This window comes from Ovis aries, chromosome 2 (genome assembly GCF_016772045.2).
Source record: "Ovis aries strain OAR_USU_Benz2616 breed Rambouillet chromosome 2, ARS-UI_Ramb_v3.0, whole genome shotgun sequence".
NCBI classification, from domain to species: domain Eukaryota; kingdom Metazoa; phylum Chordata; class Mammalia; order Artiodactyla; family Bovidae; genus Ovis; species Ovis aries.
The window spans coordinates 42,597,177-42,620,619 of NC_056055.1; the positions used below are offsets into that span (position 1 = coordinate 42,597,177).

At 50.1% G+C, this 23,443-nt stretch overlaps 1 protein-coding gene across 1 annotated transcript; it reads left to right on the forward strand.

Annotated features, from left to right (window-relative positions):
• Positions 1-2,761: 2,761 nt before the first annotated feature.
• LOC114118859 (liprin-alpha-1-like) lies at positions 2,762-21,978 on the forward strand. Its single transcript, XM_060408811.1, has 5 exons — positions 2,762-2,859; positions 3,948-4,176; positions 8,883-9,031; positions 9,878-10,050; positions 11,356-21,978. Exons 1-5 carry the CDS (start codon positions 2,762-2,764, stop codon positions 11,415-11,417), a joined length of 711 nt encoding a protein of 236 aa, XP_060264794.1. The 3' UTR covers positions 11,418-21,978.
• The last annotated feature ends 1,465 nt before the right edge of the window (positions 21,979-23,443 follow it).

The window sequence follows — 23,443 nt, forward strand, 5'->3', positions numbered from 1 at the left end:
GCAGTCCACACAACGTCTGTTAAGAATTGACTCTAAAGCACTGTGTGTCTCTTCTTCAGAATTCTCTCCTATGGGAAGTTGACAATGCAAAAAAGCATTTAGAACAAATGCAAAACGACAAGGTCCTTAAATCTCTAAATCCTTTAGAAATGCGTTAAGAGCTGAACTGACCTGGGTTCATTGTTACAGTTACTGCAGATGCTTAGCGGAAGTGGAGTTACATTTTCCTTATGGCTAGTCCGCTGCTGTAACGTGTATAGCATTTCTGGTTTTGAACATTGAGTGTGATTTGTTGTAGGTGGATTTAGAGTGTGTGGCTGTTGTGTGTGGTTCAGAATTCTGAGTAGTCCTTTCTGGGTTCACCCGAAAGCTGAGACAAAGCATGAGCCTTTCATGTGGGCAGTGCTCTCCGTCAGAAAGATAATACGAGCCACATACACAATCTAAAATTTCCTAAAAATGAACGGGCAGCTTTACATGCTTTTTTCACTGCGAGTCTTGAATCTGTGTGATTCCACATCGAGCTCTGCACCGGCCTGCGTCACATCGTCAGTGGCTGCACAAGGCGAGTGACTGCCGTGGCCAACAGCACAGAGCTGCCAGGTTGAGTCGAGTGACTCGGAAACTCGGCCCGTTTGACTTGTTTAAGCCCGTGAGGAAGTGAAGTGGGGTGTAGAGGAATGAATGTGAGGAATGCCCAGGAATGAATGTGAGGGGGAGACAGTTTAAAGCCATGAGAGGAGCAAGGGCGATAGAGTGAGTCCTGTCCCCCACCACCCGAACCCCGACCCCAAGTCCAGCTTCTCTCTACAGACTTCATTGTTGTCGATGGCTTGCCATGTTTCCTCCAGAAGCTTTTCTACACCTGAGATGTAACTTCTTCATTATGGTTTATAAGGGTTAGTATTGTTCTGAGTGTTTATCTTTGCTATGGAACACTTAGAGTACAGTTTCTCAGAATTAAACTGTTCAAAAATGTGTGATTTTAAGGCGAGAGAATGGAGAGGATGTGCTGATTGGGCTGATGGGGGTGAACCCATAGGCAGCTAGTTCACTGGAGTGGAGCAGGCATGATGGCAGGTGGTCCTGGAGCCAGGAAAAGGGGTGGCCCAGCCCTGGGGTGGGGTCGTGATGAAGACAGACAGTGAGGGTACTGGCCACGGGGGACAGGGAGCCGGCAAGCCAGCACCTCGAGGCTGCCCCGCCATTGCTTTGAGGTCATGTCTGGGCAAACAAGGCAGGACCTGGGTGAGAGTAGGGCAGGGGGGAGATTTATGGAGAGAAGGGTGTGAGGTGTAAGAGCGGGAGGGCAGCACGGGGCCCAGCAGGCACTCTCCCGTGCATCTCAGATGACAGAGTCGCCCTTGCGGTGTGAGGGGCCATCCCCAGAACAGCCTGAGGGCCTGTGCCCTGAGAGGAGAGCCACGGGAGGCTGGCCCTCCCGTCCCCTGGCTGCCCCTGCTCACTCCTGTCTGTGCGTCTTCAGACCAGCCTGGGAAACGGAGGGCTGGGAACCCGCGAGGACGGCACTCCTCAGCAAACTAGTACCAGTGATGACCGGTGGGGTGGACCCAGCGGCTGTGGACCTGAAGGATTTTTTTTTTTTTCAAATTTTCCTTCAGCCACGCTAATGGAAGCAAGGATGTATTTTTGTAATTTTCGGTTTTTGTGTCTGACTCCATCAGCCCACCCTTGTGAATAACCTCCTAGGATTGCCTTCCATCCACGCTGAGACCTGAATGTCACCAGGCCATCTAGGAACTGGATTCTCCTCCTGCCCGTTTCTTCAGTACTGCTCGCTTAAGAGATGGTAGTGTCTCATAAGCAGGGCCCACTTGTCCAAAGTCAGGGCTTCCATGTAAAACTGTGTTCAGTTCCTGACAGACTTGAGCTGTCCGGAATGTTGCTGACGAGACATGGTCCTCTCGTGCCCAGGTGCAGCCCCTGAAAGATCTGGACCAGGAGCGCAGGCAGCAAGCCAGCGTGCTGGCCAACGTGGCCCAGGTGTTGGAGAGGGACGAGGGCGTGTCTGACGGCGAGGGCGACGGGTCACCTCTTCAGTGCGCCCCGCTCTGCTGTCGCCCAGCGGGCAGGCCGATGCCAAGAGTCTGGCGGTGAGGATTCAGGAGCAGCTGGACAAAATCAACGAACAGATACGGTGGGTGTGCTTAGAGCCCAGCTCCCCGGAAACTCGGTTTCTCTGAGGAGCTGTCTTCTGCTTAGAGATGTCTGAGTGTTCCATAGTGAGAACACTGACTTCAGGTCTGCTTCGAGAATTTTCAGTTCTGAGATTGCCCTTGATTATAGAGCTCAGTCAGCCAGGACATTCTGTCCACAGTGTGGTGTCAGCACTCTGTGGGGGGCCGTTGTGGGGTGTTCCCCTCAGCTCTGGGCCCCAAGGTGGGTGAGGTGCCGAGGCAGTGTCCCCTGTGGCCCGTGCACCCTCCAGCACTGAGGGTTCGCCTTCGTGTGTCCCTCGGAGCCTTCCAGGTCCTGGTGAAAAGCTTCCTGGAACAGAAAAGCTAGGGTTCTGGGGTTGGCAAATTCCCACTCAGATCTGCATTTTCCTTTTAACTTAATACATTGTGAAGATTGGCTTGTTGTAAGACAGTGATCCAAGGAAATGTGTTTGAGTTTTTCTCATCTCATCAGTATATTTAAAATGTTTTCTTTAGACCCAGTCTTGGCAGTTATAACAGTTTACAAAACAGGATAGAACCCAAAGGCCCACCTCTTGGTGAGCAGGGGGCCCTGTGTCTGGATGCGGCCGGGTGCTAGGGGCCCTGAGGCCTGCCTGGTGCCATACCCGCACAGCTGTGCCTCCTGTCCCGAGTCCACGTTCAGAGTGGCCGCAGGCCGGTGACCCTGCACAGGACCTGGCAGAGCTGCCGCTCACTTGTTCTCATCCTCTTCACCCCTGGCCGAGGTGCCCGTTCCTGCTGGTCGAGTGCGGGGCTCGGGAAAAGGCAGGGGTGAATGGCACAACCAGCAAACACCGATGATGCCGCCTGCACTTTTGATGCTGAGACAGACTGCTTTGTGGGCCGTGTTTGAGCACAAACAAGCTCAGAAATATTGTCTTTTCTCATTCCCGTAGGAAATTTAGGACAGTTATATATTAATATTTTTATTTTTACAGCACGTTGTCAGGTAAAAGTGATTTTCCTTATGCAACAAGTTGACTTGATGTAAATGGTAAATTCTGTCCATCAACTTGTCAACAGTGAAAAACTTTCAAGATGTATAAGTAGAAGTGAAACTGGAGAGTTTACTACCTCTAAGGATCTTGTCTTTTAATTTGAAAATCATTTTATTTGCATAATCATGTATGTAATCTGTATATGGAATCATCCATGACACAGTAGGGGAGAAGAGCAGCAACTGTGAATTCTAGGTTAATACAGCTCATTAATCCAGAAACTCACACAGAGCTGGTGGAGAACTTCATCAAGTGATGCGTTTGTACATATACAAGCTTAAAAAGAAATGAAAAGTTCAACTCAGCACTCATCTGGTCTGGAGACTTGTGTTTGGAAACCCCAGCTTGCTCGTGAATGGCTGTTTTGGTTATACGGAGTTCCCGATTCCCAGTGGAAAAGATTTGAGGCACTGACGTGCATCTCTGCCCTGAGAGCAGGGGAGGTAAAGCTTGTCAACTTCAGGCATCTCCTCACAGGGAGAGTCACCCCCCAGGCCCCATCAGAATGTTAGAGTAAATAAGTCAAATCAAACGTGAAGGATCAGGGGCCACTTTGTAAGACTCCATGATAAGTTATTCTGAGTTTGAGACTATTCAAAAGAGGGAAAGCTGAACCTTTTTGCTGAGATGTTAATTGAGCAACTGTTCCTGGAATTTGCTACTTGTGACACAGAATGCAAGCCCAAATTTATTGTCCAGACACGTTCCTCTGCTGACAAAGGCAGGTGATGAGTTTATTCTATTTTAGGTTTATCCAAGAAAAGGAGAACACGGATCAGCGGGCTGAGGGGATTGAGAGCAGGGTGGGCAGGGGGAGCTTCAGCAACCTTCGTCGTTCTCAGTCCTCGAACTCCCTCAAGCTGAATCCCGCCTCCTCGCATGCCGGCTCCTGCCCGCCCAGCAGAGGGCGCTCCAAGCCCCGAAGGAGGCGTCACAGCCCTGCGCGGGACGTAAGCAAGCTGGGCTTCATGACTGTGGTATGTGTCTGCCTCATTCCTGCCGCGTCCCTCCCGAGCACATAGGTTTTCTTTTGTTTGTTTTTTCTCTTTTAACCCAGAAGAAAATCAGGTACATTTGCTACGCTCAGAGGTCTAAGATTTTTAAAACTGCCTAGTCTTGAATCGGGCTTCCCTAGTGCCTCAGACGGTAAAGCGTCTGTCTGCAATGCAGGAGACCCGGGTTCGATCCCTGGGTTGGGAAGATCCCCTGGAGAAGGAAATGGCAGCCCACTCCGGTATTCTTGCCTGGAAAATCCCATGGACCTCGGAGCCTGGAAGGCCACTGTCCATGGGGTCGCAAAGAGTCAGACACGACTGAGCGAAATCATTCCATAATCGCACAGCGACAAATTAGTCTTGATATCTGGACCCCTGGCTTAGGAATCTCAACTGGTCTGCTCGCTGATGGGCCTGGCCGCGTGCTCAGGCCAGCTCTGCATGTGAAACCAGGTTAAAAGCCCGGTGCCCCAGGGCCCCAGTGAAGAAGTCGGGCTTCCTCAGTCTTCCGAGTCTGAAAATGATATGACGACCTAGGGCTATTGGTGACAGAGTGTGCGGCTCTAAAGCACATGTTCCAGCTTTCTTCCATGTTTAGCTTAGGTTTTGTGAGTGCATCGCCGTTTACCCCATGAAATCATGTTTACAACACTCTGCTTTGTAACTGCACTTGTATTATCACTTTCTTTCGGTTACGACCGTTTCATGTTAGCTGCATTGTTAGTCGGCATAGAATTAAATTAACTGTGAACCATTTAGCGGCATGTGAAGTGGTAACTAGTCCATTTTGTGGTCTTTTGAGACACTGTTTTTATAATTTGCATCATTGGCTAATTAGTTGATACTTAAAAATCTTGACGATTTCTCTGTGGTTTCACGACTGCTTTTCTGCGTGTTTGGGAAAGAGCAGTTCTGTATACTCTGTCCTGCTGTTGGAGTTCTCTGACGGTGTGTCTGCTCTCATCATTGGTTTTGATTTCCTGGCTCATCCTGTTGTCTGCTTAGTGGTTGTCAGTCCAGACCCCAGCTTCCCACCACTGCCCCGCTTCGCCCCAAGGCTGCAGTTGACCCATCCATCTCCACTTCCCCGTCCTCCCACCTGCTCTGGTCATAGCAGTGCTGTGGTCCACAGCAGGTGTGCCCTTAGTCGGGTTTGTGCTTTGTCTTCATGTCTCATCACATGGTGTTTTTCCCCCACAGCAGTAACTTTGAATTAGCATATCACTATGCAGATACAAGCATAATGTAGATGGATCCTAAACCACATATCGTGTGTAATTCATCAATGAGATTATCCTTACATAGAGAAATGATCTTAAGTGTAGAATGAATGGACTTTTGACACAATATCCTTTCTGTGTTGGTGCTTGTATTGAAGACTATAAATCTCATCAGCTTTTGCACAGTTAATGTCTCTACTAGACTCTTTAAAAAAGCATCTTCTATGGTTAATAAAATGTAAAGACTGCCCCTGCTATTATGCTAGCTTTCATTCTTACATGTTTTCACAGGGAACCTGCTTTCATCAATTTATTTTGAGAAATTTTAAATCAAATTCTAAGTAAGCATTTTATGTTAATGTCCAATAGGTGGTTCGATTTGTTCAGTGTTCAAATAGGTATTATGGTAACTTCCTCATCAGTTAAGTTACTATTTTAAAGTATAACATGTGTTTTATGAAGAGAAACTAACTTACAGATAAGTTTGGCTGAGACTAGACAACTGTTAAGGGCCTTTTTTGTACAGAATGCTGTGCTTTAATAAATCATGATGTTGTAATAGAACTGTATCTTCCTGAGTAATAATTTATAGTGTTTCTCTAGTACATCTTGAATAGCTTATTTAATTTCTGTGGTCAAAAAAAATGTTCTGTTTCCAGTTACATGTTCTCTAAATCTTCATCTCACTTATATGTTTGCCATCATTTTTGCTATACTGTGTTTGTCTGTACTGATTCTTGAATATTTAGCTTCAAAATCTCAATAAATCTGGTTTCTCTTCATTTCTTTGCATGCATCTATCAGCCTAGTGATTTAAGGAAGCATTGTCGAAAGGTAAACTATTTAGTAATTTAGCATGCCTTTGTTTCTCTGTGAAGTATTTGAGAGTCCTTATCATTTTACATGAATGAACACTGTGTGGTTATGTACTGGTGAATAATTGACATTTTAGTGGAAGTAATGAAACTCACCCACCACTGAAACTATGCTGATGGTTCTGTTGGAAATAGGTCATTTGTTGGGACAATTGTAACAGTTTGCCTGTCTCCCACTTGTTTGCCTTCTAATCATCCCAGGCTTATTTATAATAGAAATAGTATTTATTATTTTAAAATTTTTCTTTACTTATTTTTTTTGGCTGTGCTGCACAGCTTATGGGATCTTAGTTCCCCAACCAAGGATCAGACCGGTGTCCTGGCAGTGAACGTGCCAAGTCCTAACGTCTGGACCACCATGGAGTTTCTGCTTAGTGTTTTTTTTTTTTGAAACAAATGACTGAATCAGAGCCAGAGAAGTTAGATTTGGGGGAAGCCAATTTAATGACGGTGGGTAGCAGTGTGCAGGAGACTCTGTGTGCCAGACACCGTGTCGAGTGCTTCCCGAGTCTGTCATCTAATCCCGCAGATGCCCAGGTGAGGTCCAGGCTGCTGTTAACCCCATTCAGCAGACAGGAACACTGAGGCTTAGAGAGGCCGAGCACCATGCCCAGGCTCCCACACCCAGCAGTGTGGTTCAGACTGGTCTGATCAGAGCCTGGACACTTACTGTGGTGCCGTCCAGCCCGCTTTGCTCCAGAGGCTCTCGTATCCATCACGGCATCCCTGATGGAGGGAGCATCAAGAGGGAGCTCGCTGCCTCTCCCCTTTGGTCACTTGGTTGAGCCCCTGTTGTTGGAGTCCAGTTCCCCGAGGGCTGGCCTTCCTTGTCCCTCTCCCACTCCCAGCCTGCTGATCGAGCACTCCTGGGGCCTTCCTCCAGGACTCGGGCAGCTGTGCTCCAGTTCAGGCAGCTCTGCCCGGGAGCCCTTCTGCTGGGCAGAGCAGAGCAGCGCCATCACCCTGGGGTTGGTGACCTGGCTGTGCTGCTCGCCCGCTCTGTGGCCCGCTTTGCCCTCCTGTTAAGTGAGGACACGGCACTGCCCATCCTAGGCACGTGGGCACCAGTGGGGCGGCTCCCATCCTGGGGGAGGGCAGACAGGCTGGGGACCCAGAGGCCTTTCTTTGGAGGAGGCCTGGGGGAAGGAGCTGGCCGTGGTCCCTGACTCTGAGGCAGGTGTTTGTCTCCATTGCGTCCATAGTCACCCCAGGTGTGTCACTTCCCTGCTCTGTTCTTTGTTGTTTTCTGATTTTTATAAATGCTTATTTTAACTTAAGTTTGAGATTGATCCCTGTTCAGTTCCATGGTGGTAATTTCTAGCCTTTGTAGCCTTCTGTTGTCTGAGGTTTCTTGGTAGAGATAAGGGGAGGGTGCCCAGTTTATCCAGCTGCTGTTAAGCGAGTTCAGCTGTATTTTGCACTAAATTACTTTGTTGTCACCAAGCTCCTGTGGGGCTGCACTGGATCAGTATTCTTTACAGAATCCCATTAAAAAAAGACTGGTTAGTAGGTTAAAACAACACACTCATTGTTTATAAAAATACTTGCCATGCGTGTTTCCTCAAACCTCCCCTGCTTAACCACACACCCAAATGTATAAGTGAGACCTGTCTGGACCCCGAAGGGGTTCATCTGTTCCCCACACTGTTGCCACCGGTGTCTTTCCTATCTTCAGACCCGGGACTAGCAGAAAAGCTGGGGGTCCAGGCGAGATCTTTTTTTTTTTTTTAATTAGTTTATTTTTTAATGGAAGGATAATTGCTTTACAGAATTTTCTTCTTTTCTGTCAAACCTCAACATGAACCATCCATAGGTACATATACATCCCTTCCCTTTCGAACCTCCCTCCCATCTCCCTCCCCATCCCACCCCTCTAGGTTGATACAAGATTATTTCTTAGTGAAGACCTAGGAGAGCTTTATATAAACCCCAGTGAGCAAATGACACTCAAACTGGGTGTAAGCACTTCAGTGTGTAGCCCCCAGTCTGTATGTTACTGAGAAATACAAGCCAGACACATGGTGTTCGTACGGAGGGCTTAGGTACCTTTTGTGTGTTTCACTTGTTGTCATGGGGTCAGTAACCTGCATCATCACTACAAATGATCTTGGGTGGTGGTACAAGCTGTTTCCTTTTCTCCTTCAAATAGAAAGGTCTGGACAGCTTTGCTGAGAGGTTTCTTACTCTTGCTGGTGGTGCTTCTGAGCAGCATCTGGTGATGAACACAGTCCTTTCATCAGGGCAGTTCATGCCATGCAGGGTTCACGGTGCTGGCGTGGCTCTGCTGTCCTGCCTGGCAGGGCCATCTGGTCGCTGGATTCCAGGGAGTGCGGAGCCTGGCTGCAGGGAGGCTCCCGGCTGGGGTCTCTGCACTCAGTGGGGTGCTCTCACTGCTCCACGGCCCCGCTTCTCTTGAACAAACAGTCCTTTAAGATGGCATTAAGCTAGAACAAGGCATTTTTTTTGGTACTTGGCGGATAGCATAGCTAATATATTTTCATATAAGTTTCTGGTTATAATGTAAAGCCCGTGTGATTGCCTTTTTCGACACAGTCTATTGTTAGCCAATTTTACACTTACCTCACTCCTTCAGCTGCCAGCGGTACAGGAAGAGGTAGAAGATGAGAAGACCACCATCAAAGGTGAAACCTCGACCTCCACCTTGCTGCGGTCTCTTCGGCTGGACCGGCTCATGGGGTCACTGCGCACAGCCAGCGACGAGGACATCGGAGACGCCCGCAAGTAAGGGGCCTGCTCTCCTCGTTGTCAGTTTCAGGAGTCCTGCGCCTCTTGTCTTGAAAGAGTTGCAAGGATGATTGTAAAGGAATCCCACTGGATTCGGTGCCTGTGTTTAGTGGTGAACTTCAGGTGCTGGGGTAGAAGAGCTCAGTGACCTCAGTGATTTTAGAAAGCATCTGTCTCTACGTATTGACTCCTGTGGGAGATTTCTTCCTGCTCTTGCTAGAGGTCTGCCCGGCCTGGGGCGCGTTCCTGAGGGTTACGGCTCTGTGCCTCTCGGATTTGTTCTTATGGTCCCTCCCTTTTCCTCAGGGGTCTCCTCTCAGGAGACTGTCTGTCCCCTCCTGTGACTGACTCTGTCCTCATTCAAACCCCCACCTGCTGAACTCCCGACGTGAGCCAGGCAGCACTCGATGGAGGGCACATGTGGTCACCTGACTAGTAGCCCTGCACAGTGACCTTCGCTTTCCTGCAATGTCCAAGGACGGTCATCCTGCAGGAGGCGGGGGGAACTGCCCAGAACTGAGGAGCTCCCCTTCACTGGGAGCATCGTCACCTGCCGAGCAGCAACCCTAGGGAGAGTCGGAGCGCCCTCTGCACCAGATCGTCTGGGGTGAAGCCCTCCTTGGGGAAGAGCTCCAGTCAGAGAATCTCAGCTTCCCGGGGCCAAGGTTTATGGCTGGAAGTCTGCATTGCTCGTGTGGAGCGTGGTTGGTGAAGGAGACTCCACTGTCTGCTGCGAGGTTGAGGCGTGGGTGCTGCTGGGTGGCCAGTTCTATCAGTAGGTCTTATGGAGGGGTGTGTGTTTGCACGAGGGTGCCGGTTAAAGGTCTTTTTCTCTCCCCGAAGCCCGACAGGCTCTCAGGACGGCCCCGGGGGCAAGCCCAGCAACAGCAACAGCAGCCAGGACTCGCTGCAGAAAGCCCCGAAGAAGAAGGGCATCAAGTCCTCCATCGGTCGTTTGCTTGGCAAAAAGGAAAAGGGCCGGCCTGGACACAGCAGCAAGGAGGCCTTAGGACCAGGTGGGTGCTTCACCGTTCAGAGCGAGGAGGGTCTGCATGCATGTCCCTTCTGTGTGCCCCGCTGTCCCCACGAGGCTCCTGTCACTCAGGCTGGGTGTCCTCCTGGAAGGAGCGGAGGAAGCGTCTGTCTTCTTTAGGGTCTGAGATGATCAGATCAGTTGATGAGTGGCTGGGTGGCTGGATGGGTGAATTAAGAGTGATGGATGGATGGACTGGTGAGTGGATGGATGCATGAACAGATGGCTGGCTGGATGGGTGGATAAACTGAGCGTGGAATGAATAAAGCATATGTTTGTACTCCACTGCTAGAAACATACTCTACGAAATTGACTGAGTAGGAGCTGGGCAATGATTGTTTCCTCTATAACAGCGACAGGCATTTGGAAATGGTCTAAGTGCTCATCAGTGAGGAGTGAAGTACAATCTGTGGACACCCCACAAGGAACAGCACCCCCTCCTTCCTGCCACTTTCCCCATCCCCAGGAGCTCATCAAGGGTTCTGCCCATGCCCCCCACCCCAGCCCATAGCCACGCAGGTCCTCCTGGGGTCTCCTCATCACACAGTGTTATCATCAGGCCCCCATCTCGCTCGGCTTCATCTCGTTAAGGACATGGTATGTTCCTGTCTCTTCAGCCAGATATTTGTTGAATGTCTTCTTTTTGCTGGGTGTGGGATTTACAGGGTAAGTAAAACAGATGTGGTCTGGAGCACAGTGAAGTGAGAAGAGAGAAAAAGGAGCAGATTATTACATGCTATTCCTATTAGTAATAAATACAACACTGCGATGGATGGTGCATTGATTATATACCAGATGCTGTGTGTGCCCCTTACCAAGCAGGTGCTGCCGCCTCCAGATTTACAGAGGAGGAGACAGTGATGGTCACGCAGTTAGGGAGGTGTGAGGGCAGGTTGACACCCACGTAGTGGGACCATGCACTTTGCCGAGCCCCAGCCACCTCTCTGGTGGATGCAACAGGAATGAGATGGTTCTATGGCATCACTGATTCGATGGACGTGAGTTTGAGCAAACTCCAGGAGATGGTGAATTACAGGAAAGCCTGGAGTGCTGCAGTCCACGGAGTGGCAAAGAGTCAGACACAACTGAGTGACTGAACTAAAACCTGAGTGTGTGCTAAACTGCTTCAGTCGTGTCTGAGTCGTTGTGACCCGAGGGACTGCAGGCCACTAGCTCCTCTGTCCATGGGATTCTCCAGGCAAGAATACTGGAGTGGGTTGCCATGCCCTTCTCCAGGGCATCTTCTCAAACCAGGGATTGAAGCCACATCTCTTGTTATCTCTTGCAGTGGCAGGCAGGATCTTCACCACTAGCGCCACCTGGAGAGCCCCAGGGAACGCTGACAACTAGGAAATGCAGAAAATAAGGGCTGCTCCTAAGTTAAACTGGAAGAGCAGCAAGCACAGGTTGAAAAGAGGAAAACACACGATGAGCGACAACAGTGCTGACAGAAACAAGCCGGGATGTGTTCCCCCACAAAGAAAATATCTGTGCCATTCGGAAGAGGAGCCCGTCAGCCGTCAGAGGGACAGATGGAACCGGAATGAAAACCGAGGCCATGGTCAGCAATGCCCACCCACACGGCCCGAGTGCCGTGGTGTCACTCACCAGCTTCCTGCGTCCCAGAGCTGCTGGGGGTGACATCTGAGTGCTGAGGCCGGGCAACGTCCCCGAGTGAGCTAAGGCATCCCTGCTGTCCTTCCAGTGCTGCTGCGGGACCCTCTGTGGGCGGCCACCCTCATCCCCTGCTCTGCCACCTGCTGGAGCCCAGCTGTCCCCCTGGGATCCTTTCAGCCCTTGAGCTTGGGTGTTCCCAGCCCTCTGCCACGCCAGACTGGGACGCAACTCCGGACTTGGGCTTGAGATATCAAGGAGACCGTGAATCTGGGAGGACACAGCCCTGGGGTCCTCGACTGACCATGTGAGAAGAGCAGGAGAGCAAAGCCCCCTCAGGGAGGAAGCAGAGCTGGGGAACGTGCCCACACCCAGCGCTGCCTCCGGCACAAGAGCCTATTCTTTGCCTCTCCTTGGCCTGAAATAGACTCCAGCTGCTGGTGATCCGCAGGTGATTGCTAAAGATGCACATCCTGCAAGAGCTATTGTCCTGCTGCTCTGAGGCTGCCTAAGTGTGCTCAGGAGCCTCCGACAAGAGGGGCTGCCATGCCTGATGCTGGGGTAGGGCCTGATGCTGGGCTAGGGCCTGATGGTGAACTAGGGTCTGATGGGGTGGAAGGTCTGGTTCTGGACTAAGGCCCTTTGCTGGGGGAGGGTCTGATGCTGGAGGAGGGCCTGATGTTGAACGAGGGCCTGATGCTGGGGGAGAGCCTGATGCTGGAGGAGGGCCTAATGCTGGACTAGGGTCTGATGATGGGGGAATGTCTGATGCTGGACTAGGGCCTGATGTTGGGGGAGGGCCTGATGGCGAACTAGGGTCTGATGGTTGGGGAAGGTCTGGTTCTGGACTAAGGCCCTTTGCTGGGGGAGAGTCTGATGCTGGAGGTGGGCCTGATGCTGGACTAGGGCCTAATGCTGGGGGAGGGCCTGATGCTGTAGTAGAGCCTGATGCTGGGGGAGGGTGTGATGCTGGAAGAGGGCCTAATGCTGGAGGAGTGCCTGATGCTAGGGGAGGGCCTGATGCTGCAGGAGGGCCCTGATGCTAGGGTGGGAATGTCTGATGCTGGACTAGGGCCTGATGCTGGGGGAGGGCCTGATGGCGAACTAGGGTCTGATGATTGGGGAAGGTCTGGTTCTGGACTAAGGCCCTTTGCTGTGGGAGGGTCTGATGCTGGACTAGGGCCTGATGCTGGGGGAGGGCCTGATGCTGGTCTAGGGCCTGATGCTGGGGAAGGGTGTGATGCTGGGGGAGGGCCAGATGCTGGATGAGGGGCTACTGCTGGAGGAGGTCCTGATGCTGGGGGAAGGCCTGATGCTGGGGGAGGGTCTGATGCTGCAGGAGGGCCCTGATGCTGGGGTGGGAATGTCTGATGCTGGACGAGGGCCTGATGCTAGAGGAGAGCCTGATGCTGGAAGAGGGCCCTGATCCTGGGGCAGGAATGTATGATGCTGGGCTAGGGCCTGATGCTGAAGGAGGGCCTGATGCTGGACTGGGGCCTGATGCTGGGAGAGGCCTTGATGCTGGGGGAGGGCCTGATGCTGGACTGGGGCCTTGATGCTGGGGAGGATGTGATGCTGGAGGAGGTCCTGATGCTGGGGGAAGGTCTGATGCTGGAGGATGGCCTGATGCTAGGGGAGGGTCTGATGCTGGAGGAGGGCCCTGATGCTGGGGCGGGAACATCTGATGCTGGACTAGGGTCTGATGCTGGGGGAGGTCCTGATGCTCAACTAGGGCCTGATGCTGGGAGTTAAACGTCTGATGCTGGTGGGGAGGTCTGATGATGGTGGGCAGCCTGCTCCCAGATGTACACAGAGTTGTGATTATAAATATGAGAAATCTTTTTTTCATACTTTTCTGACCACCTTGCTGTGTTCCTTTTTCTGAAGTATAATTGCTGTGCAATATTGGTTTGATTTCTGCCATACATCAGCATGGATTAGCCATAGGTGTACGCGTGTCCCCTCCCTCTTGAATCTCCCTCCCGCCTCCCCCTGCTACATTCTTGTTTCTATGGATGTATGAATAATAAAGACTGTTGACTAAAGTAATATAAAAAGCTCCCACACACAAGCGTGCACACGCACACTCCGTAGTACATCATTCGGGTCCGCGTCAGGGTTGCCCTCGGCCACCCCGCCCTGGGATCCACGCTGAGCCTCGACACCTGCACTTTGTTCCCACCCTCGGCCCGCTGCCCACGCCTCAGCAGCAGAGGGGCCCTATCCTCTCCGGAGCCAAGGACATGAATACCAGGCCGGTCGTCCTTTGGGGACGCCTGTACTTCCACCTTCTAGCCTTTGCATTGTACCCATCCGTTTCTCTTAACAGAATGTCCGTGTGATGACACGGGCTCCCATGACCAGCTCTGGTCTGTTCTCATTGAGAATACAGCTTACCCTCGGCACTCTTTATTGGCAGTGGAAATTTGGCTTCAGTACTGTTTTGAAAGAAAGCAGTAAATAATACTGTGATAAAAATAGTTCAAAAGTAGAGTGTACATACTTTGTCACATATTCGGGAAGTTCACAAAAGATTAATAGAAACACAGAATGGTAACAATGAATTGTACAAGGAAATTAAAGGCAGAACGCACATGTAAAGAGACATGCCCTCTCTGTCTACCAAGATATCAGCTGCACAATAAGGCACCAGATTTGAACGCATCTCTTGCTGGCTTTTTTAATGTGCTACTGAAAAAGTAAAAGTTACATTTGCTACTTATACTATCCAAAATGGCTATGTCATCAAAATCTAAAAATGTATGCCTAGGTCCATTCTTTAAACATGTTTACAAACAGATGTAAAAGGATGATTTACATCAGAAAAATAAGGCCTTTGTCAGAGCTGCACTAGTCTGTCTGTCTGTCGGGGATGTGGCGCGCTCACTGTCCAACTCAGTGGCTCCGCAGCAGGTACAGGGCATCGCGATTGGTCCTCGAAGAGTCTCACGAGAGAGGAGGGATCTGGGTCCAGAGACTAGATTACAGGAGAGATTTTCATAGTCGTCTTCTAGTCCTCCTTTCAGCCCAAACTTCATCAGAAGCTCACACTTAACACCCAGTACTATTAAATCGCTTCATGCTTTACACAAAAAGCATTTCCTCCTAGAAAAAAAGTACAGTTTAGGTCAGTCGTTAAATTACAACAACTGGTTGAAATTAGTTCGCTCATTTCAGAGTGATTGTTGGAGAGCTTGGTTACATTCTGGAAGGATAATGCACACCGTGTCATGATGATTTTACAATCGCAGTAAAACCCCTTCTCTCATGGTTTAACATTTAAAAATTACACAAGAATAATTACAATCAATGCATCATTTGCAAAAGCCCTATATTTGTTCATAGGATTTATACAGACAAGTATTACAGTACAATCATTTGAAGACTAAAATCAGGTATCAGAAGATGAACTGATCTGAAAGGATATTCATAGCCTGGATATACAGGAAAAAGTAAGTGTATAAATGAAGTCATGCTGCTGCTACTTCTAGTCACTTCAGTCGTGTCCGACCCTGTGCGACCCCATAGATGGCAGCCCACCAGGCTCCCTCGTCCCTGGGATTCTCCAGGCAAGAACACTGGAGTGGGTTGCCATTTCCTTCTCCAAAATGAAGTCATAAGTTTACATAAATATAAGAAACATTAAATTTTAAAATATTTTCTCTAGGTATTCATGAATTTTTCACTAATTAAAAACTCTGTAATAAAATATCTTAGGTCCATATAAAAAGCATTAACAGATTAAAGATTGCATTAAGTTCAAAATGTAGTCTTTATCGTATCCTGGATGCTGTATAATCACCTGCAGAAGTAGTGTGGGTAAACTGGAAACAAACACACAGACAAGTCAGTCCTGGGACGGTGGCTGGTGCCCGAGCCCCTCCCCTCCAGAAACCCTACCCCCACCCCGTTCTGGGCTTCAGCTGCTTTGAGAATTCAGAGAAACGTGAAGGACCAAGTAGATCAAGGAGAGAACTCTGTGGCTGACTTCATTCTGACATATAGCTAAAAGCTGCTGGTAAAAAGACTTAAAACCCAATCCAGCTTTCTAGCTGAGATGTGAACAGGACAGAGCAGACAGCCTCCTGCTCTCAGAGCGGCACAAGCAGGGCTGGGCTCCCAGCTTGGACCCATCAGAGGACCCCCAAGAGCAGCACCTGCAAGGGAGGGTGGCCCCTCAGCGGCAGCCGACCCCCAGATACCGGTGCACTTCTGTGTTAAACACTGGCCTCCGGATGGAGAGGCCAGGGCAGGGCAGCCTTGTGAACCCTGATGATCTGGGCCCTGTTCCCTCCGAGAACGTGCACACAGGGCATGGCCAGCAGCACTGCTGCTGTGGGAGGGACACCTGTGTGCACGGACGCGAGGGAGACTCGGGCCGTGCTCTGACCACTCAGGCGGCAGCCGGGCGCCAAGGTCACGTTCTCTGCTGCTGAGGGCTCTCCCTGGCGCGACCTTCGGAGACCTGCTGACCCTCCACTCCTAGGGAGTGGCCTCCGTGCCCCCGCGGGACCAGGCCGGCCTGTACTCACCCCTAAGCTCAGCAGGAGTAAGTCCTGACTGTAGCAGAATCCAGCCTCTGCATTCCCACCTTGCTGCCTGGTCCCACGAGTGCGGGAGGAAGTGTGGAAACACAGACTGAGGTTAGTCGTGCAACATCACACGGGGCACGAGGACACACACACACCTGCAGCCCCCACTCCTACTGAGGGTCTGGGGAAACTTCCAGAGGGTGGATGAGCTGGAGAGAGTGAGCCTGGGGGCTGCCACGTGGGGGTCCCTGCCACCCGGGTTTGGGAGGGGAGCAGGACAGTCACACTAGAGCATCAATGGCACATTCGATGACAGAAACGCCAACATGGGGACAGCGACTCCACAGCTACTCAGCTCTTCACAGAGCTCCAGATTCACATATTCGACACAGTCTGTTGTTACCCAGTTTTACACTTACCTCATTCCCTCAGCTGCCAGCTTTATGAGAAGAGGTACGAGATGACAAGACCACCATCAAATGTGAAACCTCGACCCCCACCTCTCTGCGGTCCCTTCAGCTGGACCAGCTGCAGATGGGGTGCTGTGCATGGCCAGCCACGAGGACATGAGGGACGCCCGCAAGTAAGGAGCCTGCGCACATCGTCATCAGTTTCAGGAGCCCTGTGCCTCTGGTCTTGAAAGTGATGGGAGGATAATTTTAAAGGAATCCCAGTGGATTTGGTTCCTGTGTTTACGGATGTGTGTGTGTGTGTGTGTGTGTGTGTCTGTGTGTGTGTGTGTGCGTGTGTTTTCTGGTAGGCAGGTTTCTCTGGATCTGGTGTTAAGGTGGACATCTAACTCTGTGTGTGTGTGTTCGTGTGCGCGCGTGCACAAGTGGGTTTTTCTTTGCTCTGTTGCTACGCGTGGCAAATTCTAGGATGTTCTGGTGGCTTCCTAGAGAACAATTCAAAGTTCGAGGATTTTCTGACTGCAGTGGGTAATCACAGTTCTGTCAGTCAACCAGAAACAACATTGACTACAGGGAAAATGCCTTATCTATCAAACGTGAAAAAATATTTTAGCATTCCAGAAAAAATTTCAGTTGAATATAGTTTAACATTTATGGTATTATAGATGAGAGAATCAGCTTGTTTCTCAAAACTATTTTCTTTCTATTAAGCCCCAATTTGTCTCAAAGGTATTCTTTTAATTGCTAAATTTACGCAGCCAATGCACCAACTTTCAGAGAATTTTTGTGGGTTGGTGAATCTCAGATTTTCACGTTCTGTGGAAACTCCCAGGGAGAGCACTGCGGGCTCACCCCGCAGGTGCTGGACGTGCTCCATGAGGAGTGGAGGCCGAGGCCGCCGGGACCATCCACGTCCCTTTTGGTCATCGCAGTGTCCTGGGCGTGCGGGGACTCCCCTCGGGCATCATGTGCCTCCTGCTCTAAATGCTGTCTTTCCTCTTCCCCTTGGTGGACACTGTCATGTGCCAGCTTGCAGGGGAAGCTGAGTCAGCAGGTTTGCTGAGCTGTGTGTGTCCTGAAGCCTCCCCGTGGGGCTTGTCCCCAGCTCCAGGCTCTGAGCTGAGCAGCGCTGCAGGAGTAGGGCACAGTGTTGGTGAAGGGGAGCCCAGCGAACCCTCGTAGGAGGTGGTGGGCTGTGCGGACGGTCAGTCTCAGAAAACAAGGCCACACCTGTCGTCTGGGTGGTGCCACATGTGTAGCATTTGATGGGAAGAAGCTCACACAGCCATCTTGTTAGGAAAGACAGCTTGACCGTGGTGCTCATGTCCTGCTTCAAAGTGCCCGTGGTCATCCACAGATGGTGTGGCTTTCTCTTGGGCGTGTCTGTTCCCCATAGAATTCACTGTATTTCCAAATGTCTTTCTCCTGTGACTCTAATTTGAAGGCGAGGAAGCATGCCACGTCAGTTTACTGCTAAGCAAGTGTTTTAACGAATTGCACTTGGGGACTCAAATTTGATCCTCGAGGGAGCAGAGACGCTCCTAGCTAAGTAGCCCTGCAGGGCGGGGCTCAGCAGGGTCGTCGCAGCAGAGCAGGCAGCCCCCCAGGCTCATCTCTGAAGCTGTCTCTGTAAAGAGAGGTTTCAGCGGAGAGTGAGCCATTGACAGCAGAGTGATGCGATGTCTTATAGCCGAGGAAGGAAATAAACCCCAGCAGAAGCCAGGTGAGTCTTCCATTTGCTTCTGGATGGTGGCTGTGGTTAGGATGCAGACTCCAGGCACGTGATAGATGCCTCGTTCCCCTGGGATACAGGAATTTTAAAAGTTTGCCTTTTTAAAAACTCTCCTTGATCTATTAAGGGGCTTCCCTGGTAGCTCAGATGGTAAAGCATCTGCCTGCAGTGTGGGAAATCTGGGTTTGATCCCTGGAAGATCCAAGATCCCCTGGAGATAGAAATGGTAACCCGCTCTAGTACTCTTGCCTGGAAACTTCCATGGACAGAGGAGCCTGCTAGGCTACAGTCCATGGGGTTGCAAAAAGTTGGACATGACTGAGCAAATTCACTTTCCCTTTCACTTTCACTTTTTGAGCTATTAAGATACATGTTGTGTTTTCTGCTATAATTCTTCCTAGAAAATAGAATATTTCCTATTGTAGGAAACCTAAGGTTGACTTAAAGGAACAGTTACTTGAAATTTGATGTGAAGCATTTCGAGCTTTAACCATACATAGACTTCACAGTCTTAAGTAAAGTGTGATGCTATTTGAGTGTATTGAAAAGCCACTGTGTATCTTTAGGGAATTGCCTAGCAGTCCAGTAGCTAGAACTCTGCACTTCCACTGCAGGAGGCCAAGGGTTTGATTCCTGGTTGGAGAATGAGGGTCCTGCAAGCCACAGAGTAGCCTAGTCAAAAAAGAATAACCAGTACCTTAATTTAGCACATAGCTAGTTAGCTGAGCAGCAGTGTAGGATAGAAACAGCCCCCATCCAGCCTTCTCCTTGCTTGCTGTGTTGTAGTGTTCTGTGTTGAAAGTCTGTGTTGCTCTTTGTGTGTCTGCTGTGAAATGGTGTGCATTCCTGAAGCTCTCTCAGGGACAGAGTCCTCTGCTCAGATCTCAGTGTGGTTTCCTCTTCTACGTATCTGTCCTCACTGTTTAGAAAGGGAAGAGTGGATGGTTTTCCTTGACTACACTCCTCTCTTGGATGTGCAGACTTCTGAATCCTTTAAGGTTGGGCATAACTCTTTCATCGGGAAGGAAGTGATTCTATAAGGAATTGCAGGGACTCATTCAGCATTTCATAACTCAGGTATTCTTTGCAATATGTCTGAACTCTCATTAAGCAGATGGTTTAGAAGATTTAAGGAAAATGGTGAGATACACACTATTTCACTTTTCAAATTTATAAAGAGAATAAATACTAAGGTTAACTTGTTTTATACCCGTGTGTAGTAGTGATTCTTGAATTTTGAATGTTTCATTACTTGTAGGCATGAGTTGCTGGAGGAAGCCGGGAGCCAAGGCGTGCCTTGGCACAGTGGGATGGGCCAACTGTTGTGGTCTGGCTGGAGGTGTGTATGCGCCCCACCCCCACCCCCACCCCCACCGGCACCCCAGTCCTGGGCTGGGTGTGTCAGTCCCTCCACAGCCACACATAACCTCCGACCTCCTGTCTCCTGTCCCCAGCTCTGGGTCAGGATGTCGGCCTGGTAGGTGGCTGCTTGCCGAGCCAACGTAAAGAGCAGCGCCATCATGTCCACCCTGTCACCCTGTTGGACACGGAGATCCAGCGTGAGACTGGCATCAGCAACCCACTGCACCAGCTGAAGCTGAGGCTGGGGATCCAGGAGAGCATGTCCCTGACAGGGTGCTCCGCCCCGTCCAGAAGGGTACGCCTCCCTCCTTCCCTAGGGAGAGTTGGCCCCTGGGTTGTGTCGCTTCCGGGGTTCTCTATACAGACATCCACTGTCCCAGCTTAAAGTTCTAGCATTCAAAGCCGTGACAGCTTTTCATTTGCGGCAGTGGTGTTGTTACAAGATAGGTGAGTGAATACTCCAGACAGGTTATTTTTGTAACAGCTGGGCTGCTGTTAATAGAGAAATGGGAGTTTTTGAAAACATAAAAAGGGACTTTTGAAAATGTGAAAATTATATAAAAAAAGGAAGTTTTTGAAAATGTATTATAAGAAATGTAAATACAAATGTCAAGAAAGTGAAAGAGAAAAGGCTTAGCCCCCAGGCTGCATTGCTTTTCCCTTATTTGCCTTGTCGGGTCTGTCCTCTTCAGCAGTTTCCTTTTCGGGAGCTGTAGACCCTGGGCTCTCAGGGTTTTAAGAGTCCATACGTCTGCCAGGTCACACCAAGTCGTATCGTGCTCATCCAAGTTTCCTCCACGTGGGAAGACCTTGAAAGTCCTGTAAGAGGGTCCTCCCAGGTGGAAAAATTAAAACGCATCTGGTGGAAATGTGGATTGTTGCCAGGAGATCAGGGCCGGCCAGCTCCTCATTTCTCGAGTGCAGACTCAGGACACAGCTCAGTCCCTACGCTAGATGTGTCCACTCTGGAGAGGAACCCTGGGGAGGAGACGTGACCTCCCCGATGTACCTGCCCTGAGGAGCAGGTGGAGCCTGACTCAGGCTCATGGTTATTTTACAGAAAAAGCGTGAAGGCTTTCTCGTCCGTTTGTCTTCCTTGTTTCTAAGTGTGAGCGTGAGGGTGGTCAGCTCACCCCTTACTGATGCACTTGTTCTCAGCATTATCTGCTCTGCTCTCTGTGCCCCAGAGGGTTCACTAGAGCCATCTTTTTAGAAATGAAAGTGCTGAGGGTTCCCCGGAGGTTTTCTTAAAGTATCTCGGTAAAGGGAGCGTTTTATGAATTGAGTTTAATGGGTGGTGAACTCAAGCAGCATCCCCCTCTCCGGCCCTTGCTGTGAGGATGGTGTTGGGGGAGGGGAATGGGCAGAACCCCTGATGAGCTCCTGGGGATGGGGAAGGTGGCAGGAAAGAGGGGGAGGGCTGTTCCTTGTGGGGTGTCCACAGATTGTACCTCACCCCTCACAGATGGGCACTTAGACCGTTTCCAAACACTTGCCACTGTTCCGGAGAACACAATCATTGCCCAGCTCCTACTCAATTTTGTAGAATATGTTTCTAGAATTGGAGTGGAAACATCTGCTTTATTCATTCCATCCTCTGTTCATCCACCCACCCAGCCAGCCATCTGTTCATGCATCCGACCACTCACTAATTCATCCATCCACCCACCCATCCACTCACTAATTCATCCATCCATCCACCCATCCATCCATCCATCCACCTGTCCATGCAGTCAGCCAGTCATCTGTCCATCCATCTATCTACTCACTAATCCATTCATCCACCTATCCATCCATCTTCCATCTATCCAACCACCCATCTGTCCATGCATCTATCCAACCACCTATGCATCCATCCACCCACTCATCCACCCACCCATCCACTCATTTATCCATCCATCCATCCATCTATACAAATTCCTTCCTCCCTCCCCCAATCCCTTCCTTCCATCCTCCGTTCCTCAGTAGAACTTTACGTTTTTGTGCAGATTGGTATTTTATTCCTCTTAAGTTTAATCATAGGGTATCTCTGTTCCCCTACCACCTTGCTCTTTGGGATTGCATCCTTTCTCCAGTGCCCTTTCCAGCAGTTATGTGATTCTCTTGCCAACAGTGACTCTGGAGAGTGACAGTATCTGACCCCCTGGCAGAGCTGTTCTATTATCACCCTGTTTCAGCTGACACTCTTGGGTGGTTTAGGTAGGCCATCGTATCATCCTTAATCAGTGGCTATTTTATTTCCCTCTTTCAGCAACCACAATTATTATGGAATTTTCTTGTCTGATAACACGTGCTAGAACTTTCAGAGCACTGATAATTAATGGAGGTGATCACAGCATCCTTGACTTGTCCCTGACTTTAATGAGACCACTTGGAACACATCACGATTCAGTGTGATTTTGGCCCTTGGCTTGAAATAGATGTTTCTATAGATGTTTTTAAAGAGTTTTTAGTGGGAAGATGTTCAGTTCTATCCATTGAAGTGGGCGACAGAGGATGAGATGGTCAGCTGGCATCACACACTCAGTGGACATGAGTTTGAGCAAACTCCAGGATGGTGAAGGACAGGGAAGCCTGGGGTGCTGCAGTTCATGGGGTTGCAAAGAGTAAGACAAGACTTAGCAACAGAACAACAGTAACAACAGCGGGAAGGTGCTGAGGTCTATGGAATCTCTTCTTCAGCATCAAGTCAGGAAGACCACACGGGGAGTAGACTGTGGGAGGCCCTGACTCTCCTGCCCTGGCCTGTAACTGCCCCCTTTGCCACACTACTTTGCAACGTTTCCCGTTACGAGGCACAGCGTATTTCTGCAGCTTCTGGGCTGGCCTTGTGACTTGGCTAGGCCAACAGAAAGAGGCAAAGTGACAAGCTTCACAGGGCCTTGAGAGCATTGCTCTCTGGCCACTTCCCTGTGAACAAGCCCAGGCCAGCCTGCTGGAGGACAAGACTCCCATCGTCACCCCTGCCAACAGCCAGCTTGTCCATCATGAACCGTGCCTACCCTTGAGCAGCCAAGCTCAGCTGACCCACCAGCTGACTGTACATGCAGGAGTGTCCCCACTGGAGATCGGCCACACATCTGGCCCCAATCAGCTCCCCGACCCACAGCCTGATGAAAGATAATGGGTGGCTGTTTGCAGCCACTAAGTTCTGGGTGGTTCACTGTGCAACAGTAGATAATCACACAATGGCTGCTCTCTTTTGGCCTGTTGAACATGAACTGATGTTTCTGTTGTGTCCTGGAAAACATACAATGAGCCTGTATGTGTGATTGGGCCCAATTTTTGGACATGCTGCCGAGTTGCCAAAAACTCAGCAAATGTGACCAGGCACTCTTGATCAGAATTGGCTGAGACTTTATAAAATCGAAGGCTCATTTTGTCTTATTGCTTCAAAAAATGCTGCTACTGGGATTTCCCTGATGCTCCAGTGGCTAAGACCCCATGCGCCCAATGCAGAGGGCCTGGCTTTGACCCCTGCTCAGGGAATTAGATCCCACGTGCCACAACTAAAGATCCCACGTGCTGTGACTAGAAGATCCAGCACAATGCAGCTCAGACCCAGCATGGCCAAATAAATAAGTATTTAAAAACTGGTGCTGGAGTCAACTTGTGGGAGAGGATGGGGTGTGGTCCCTGGGTTGCCCAGGATGCTGGGTTCCAGGTGTGTGATGCTTAGAGAAGAATGAGTGTGATCTCCAGAGTGAGGACACAGTGGCCGACACC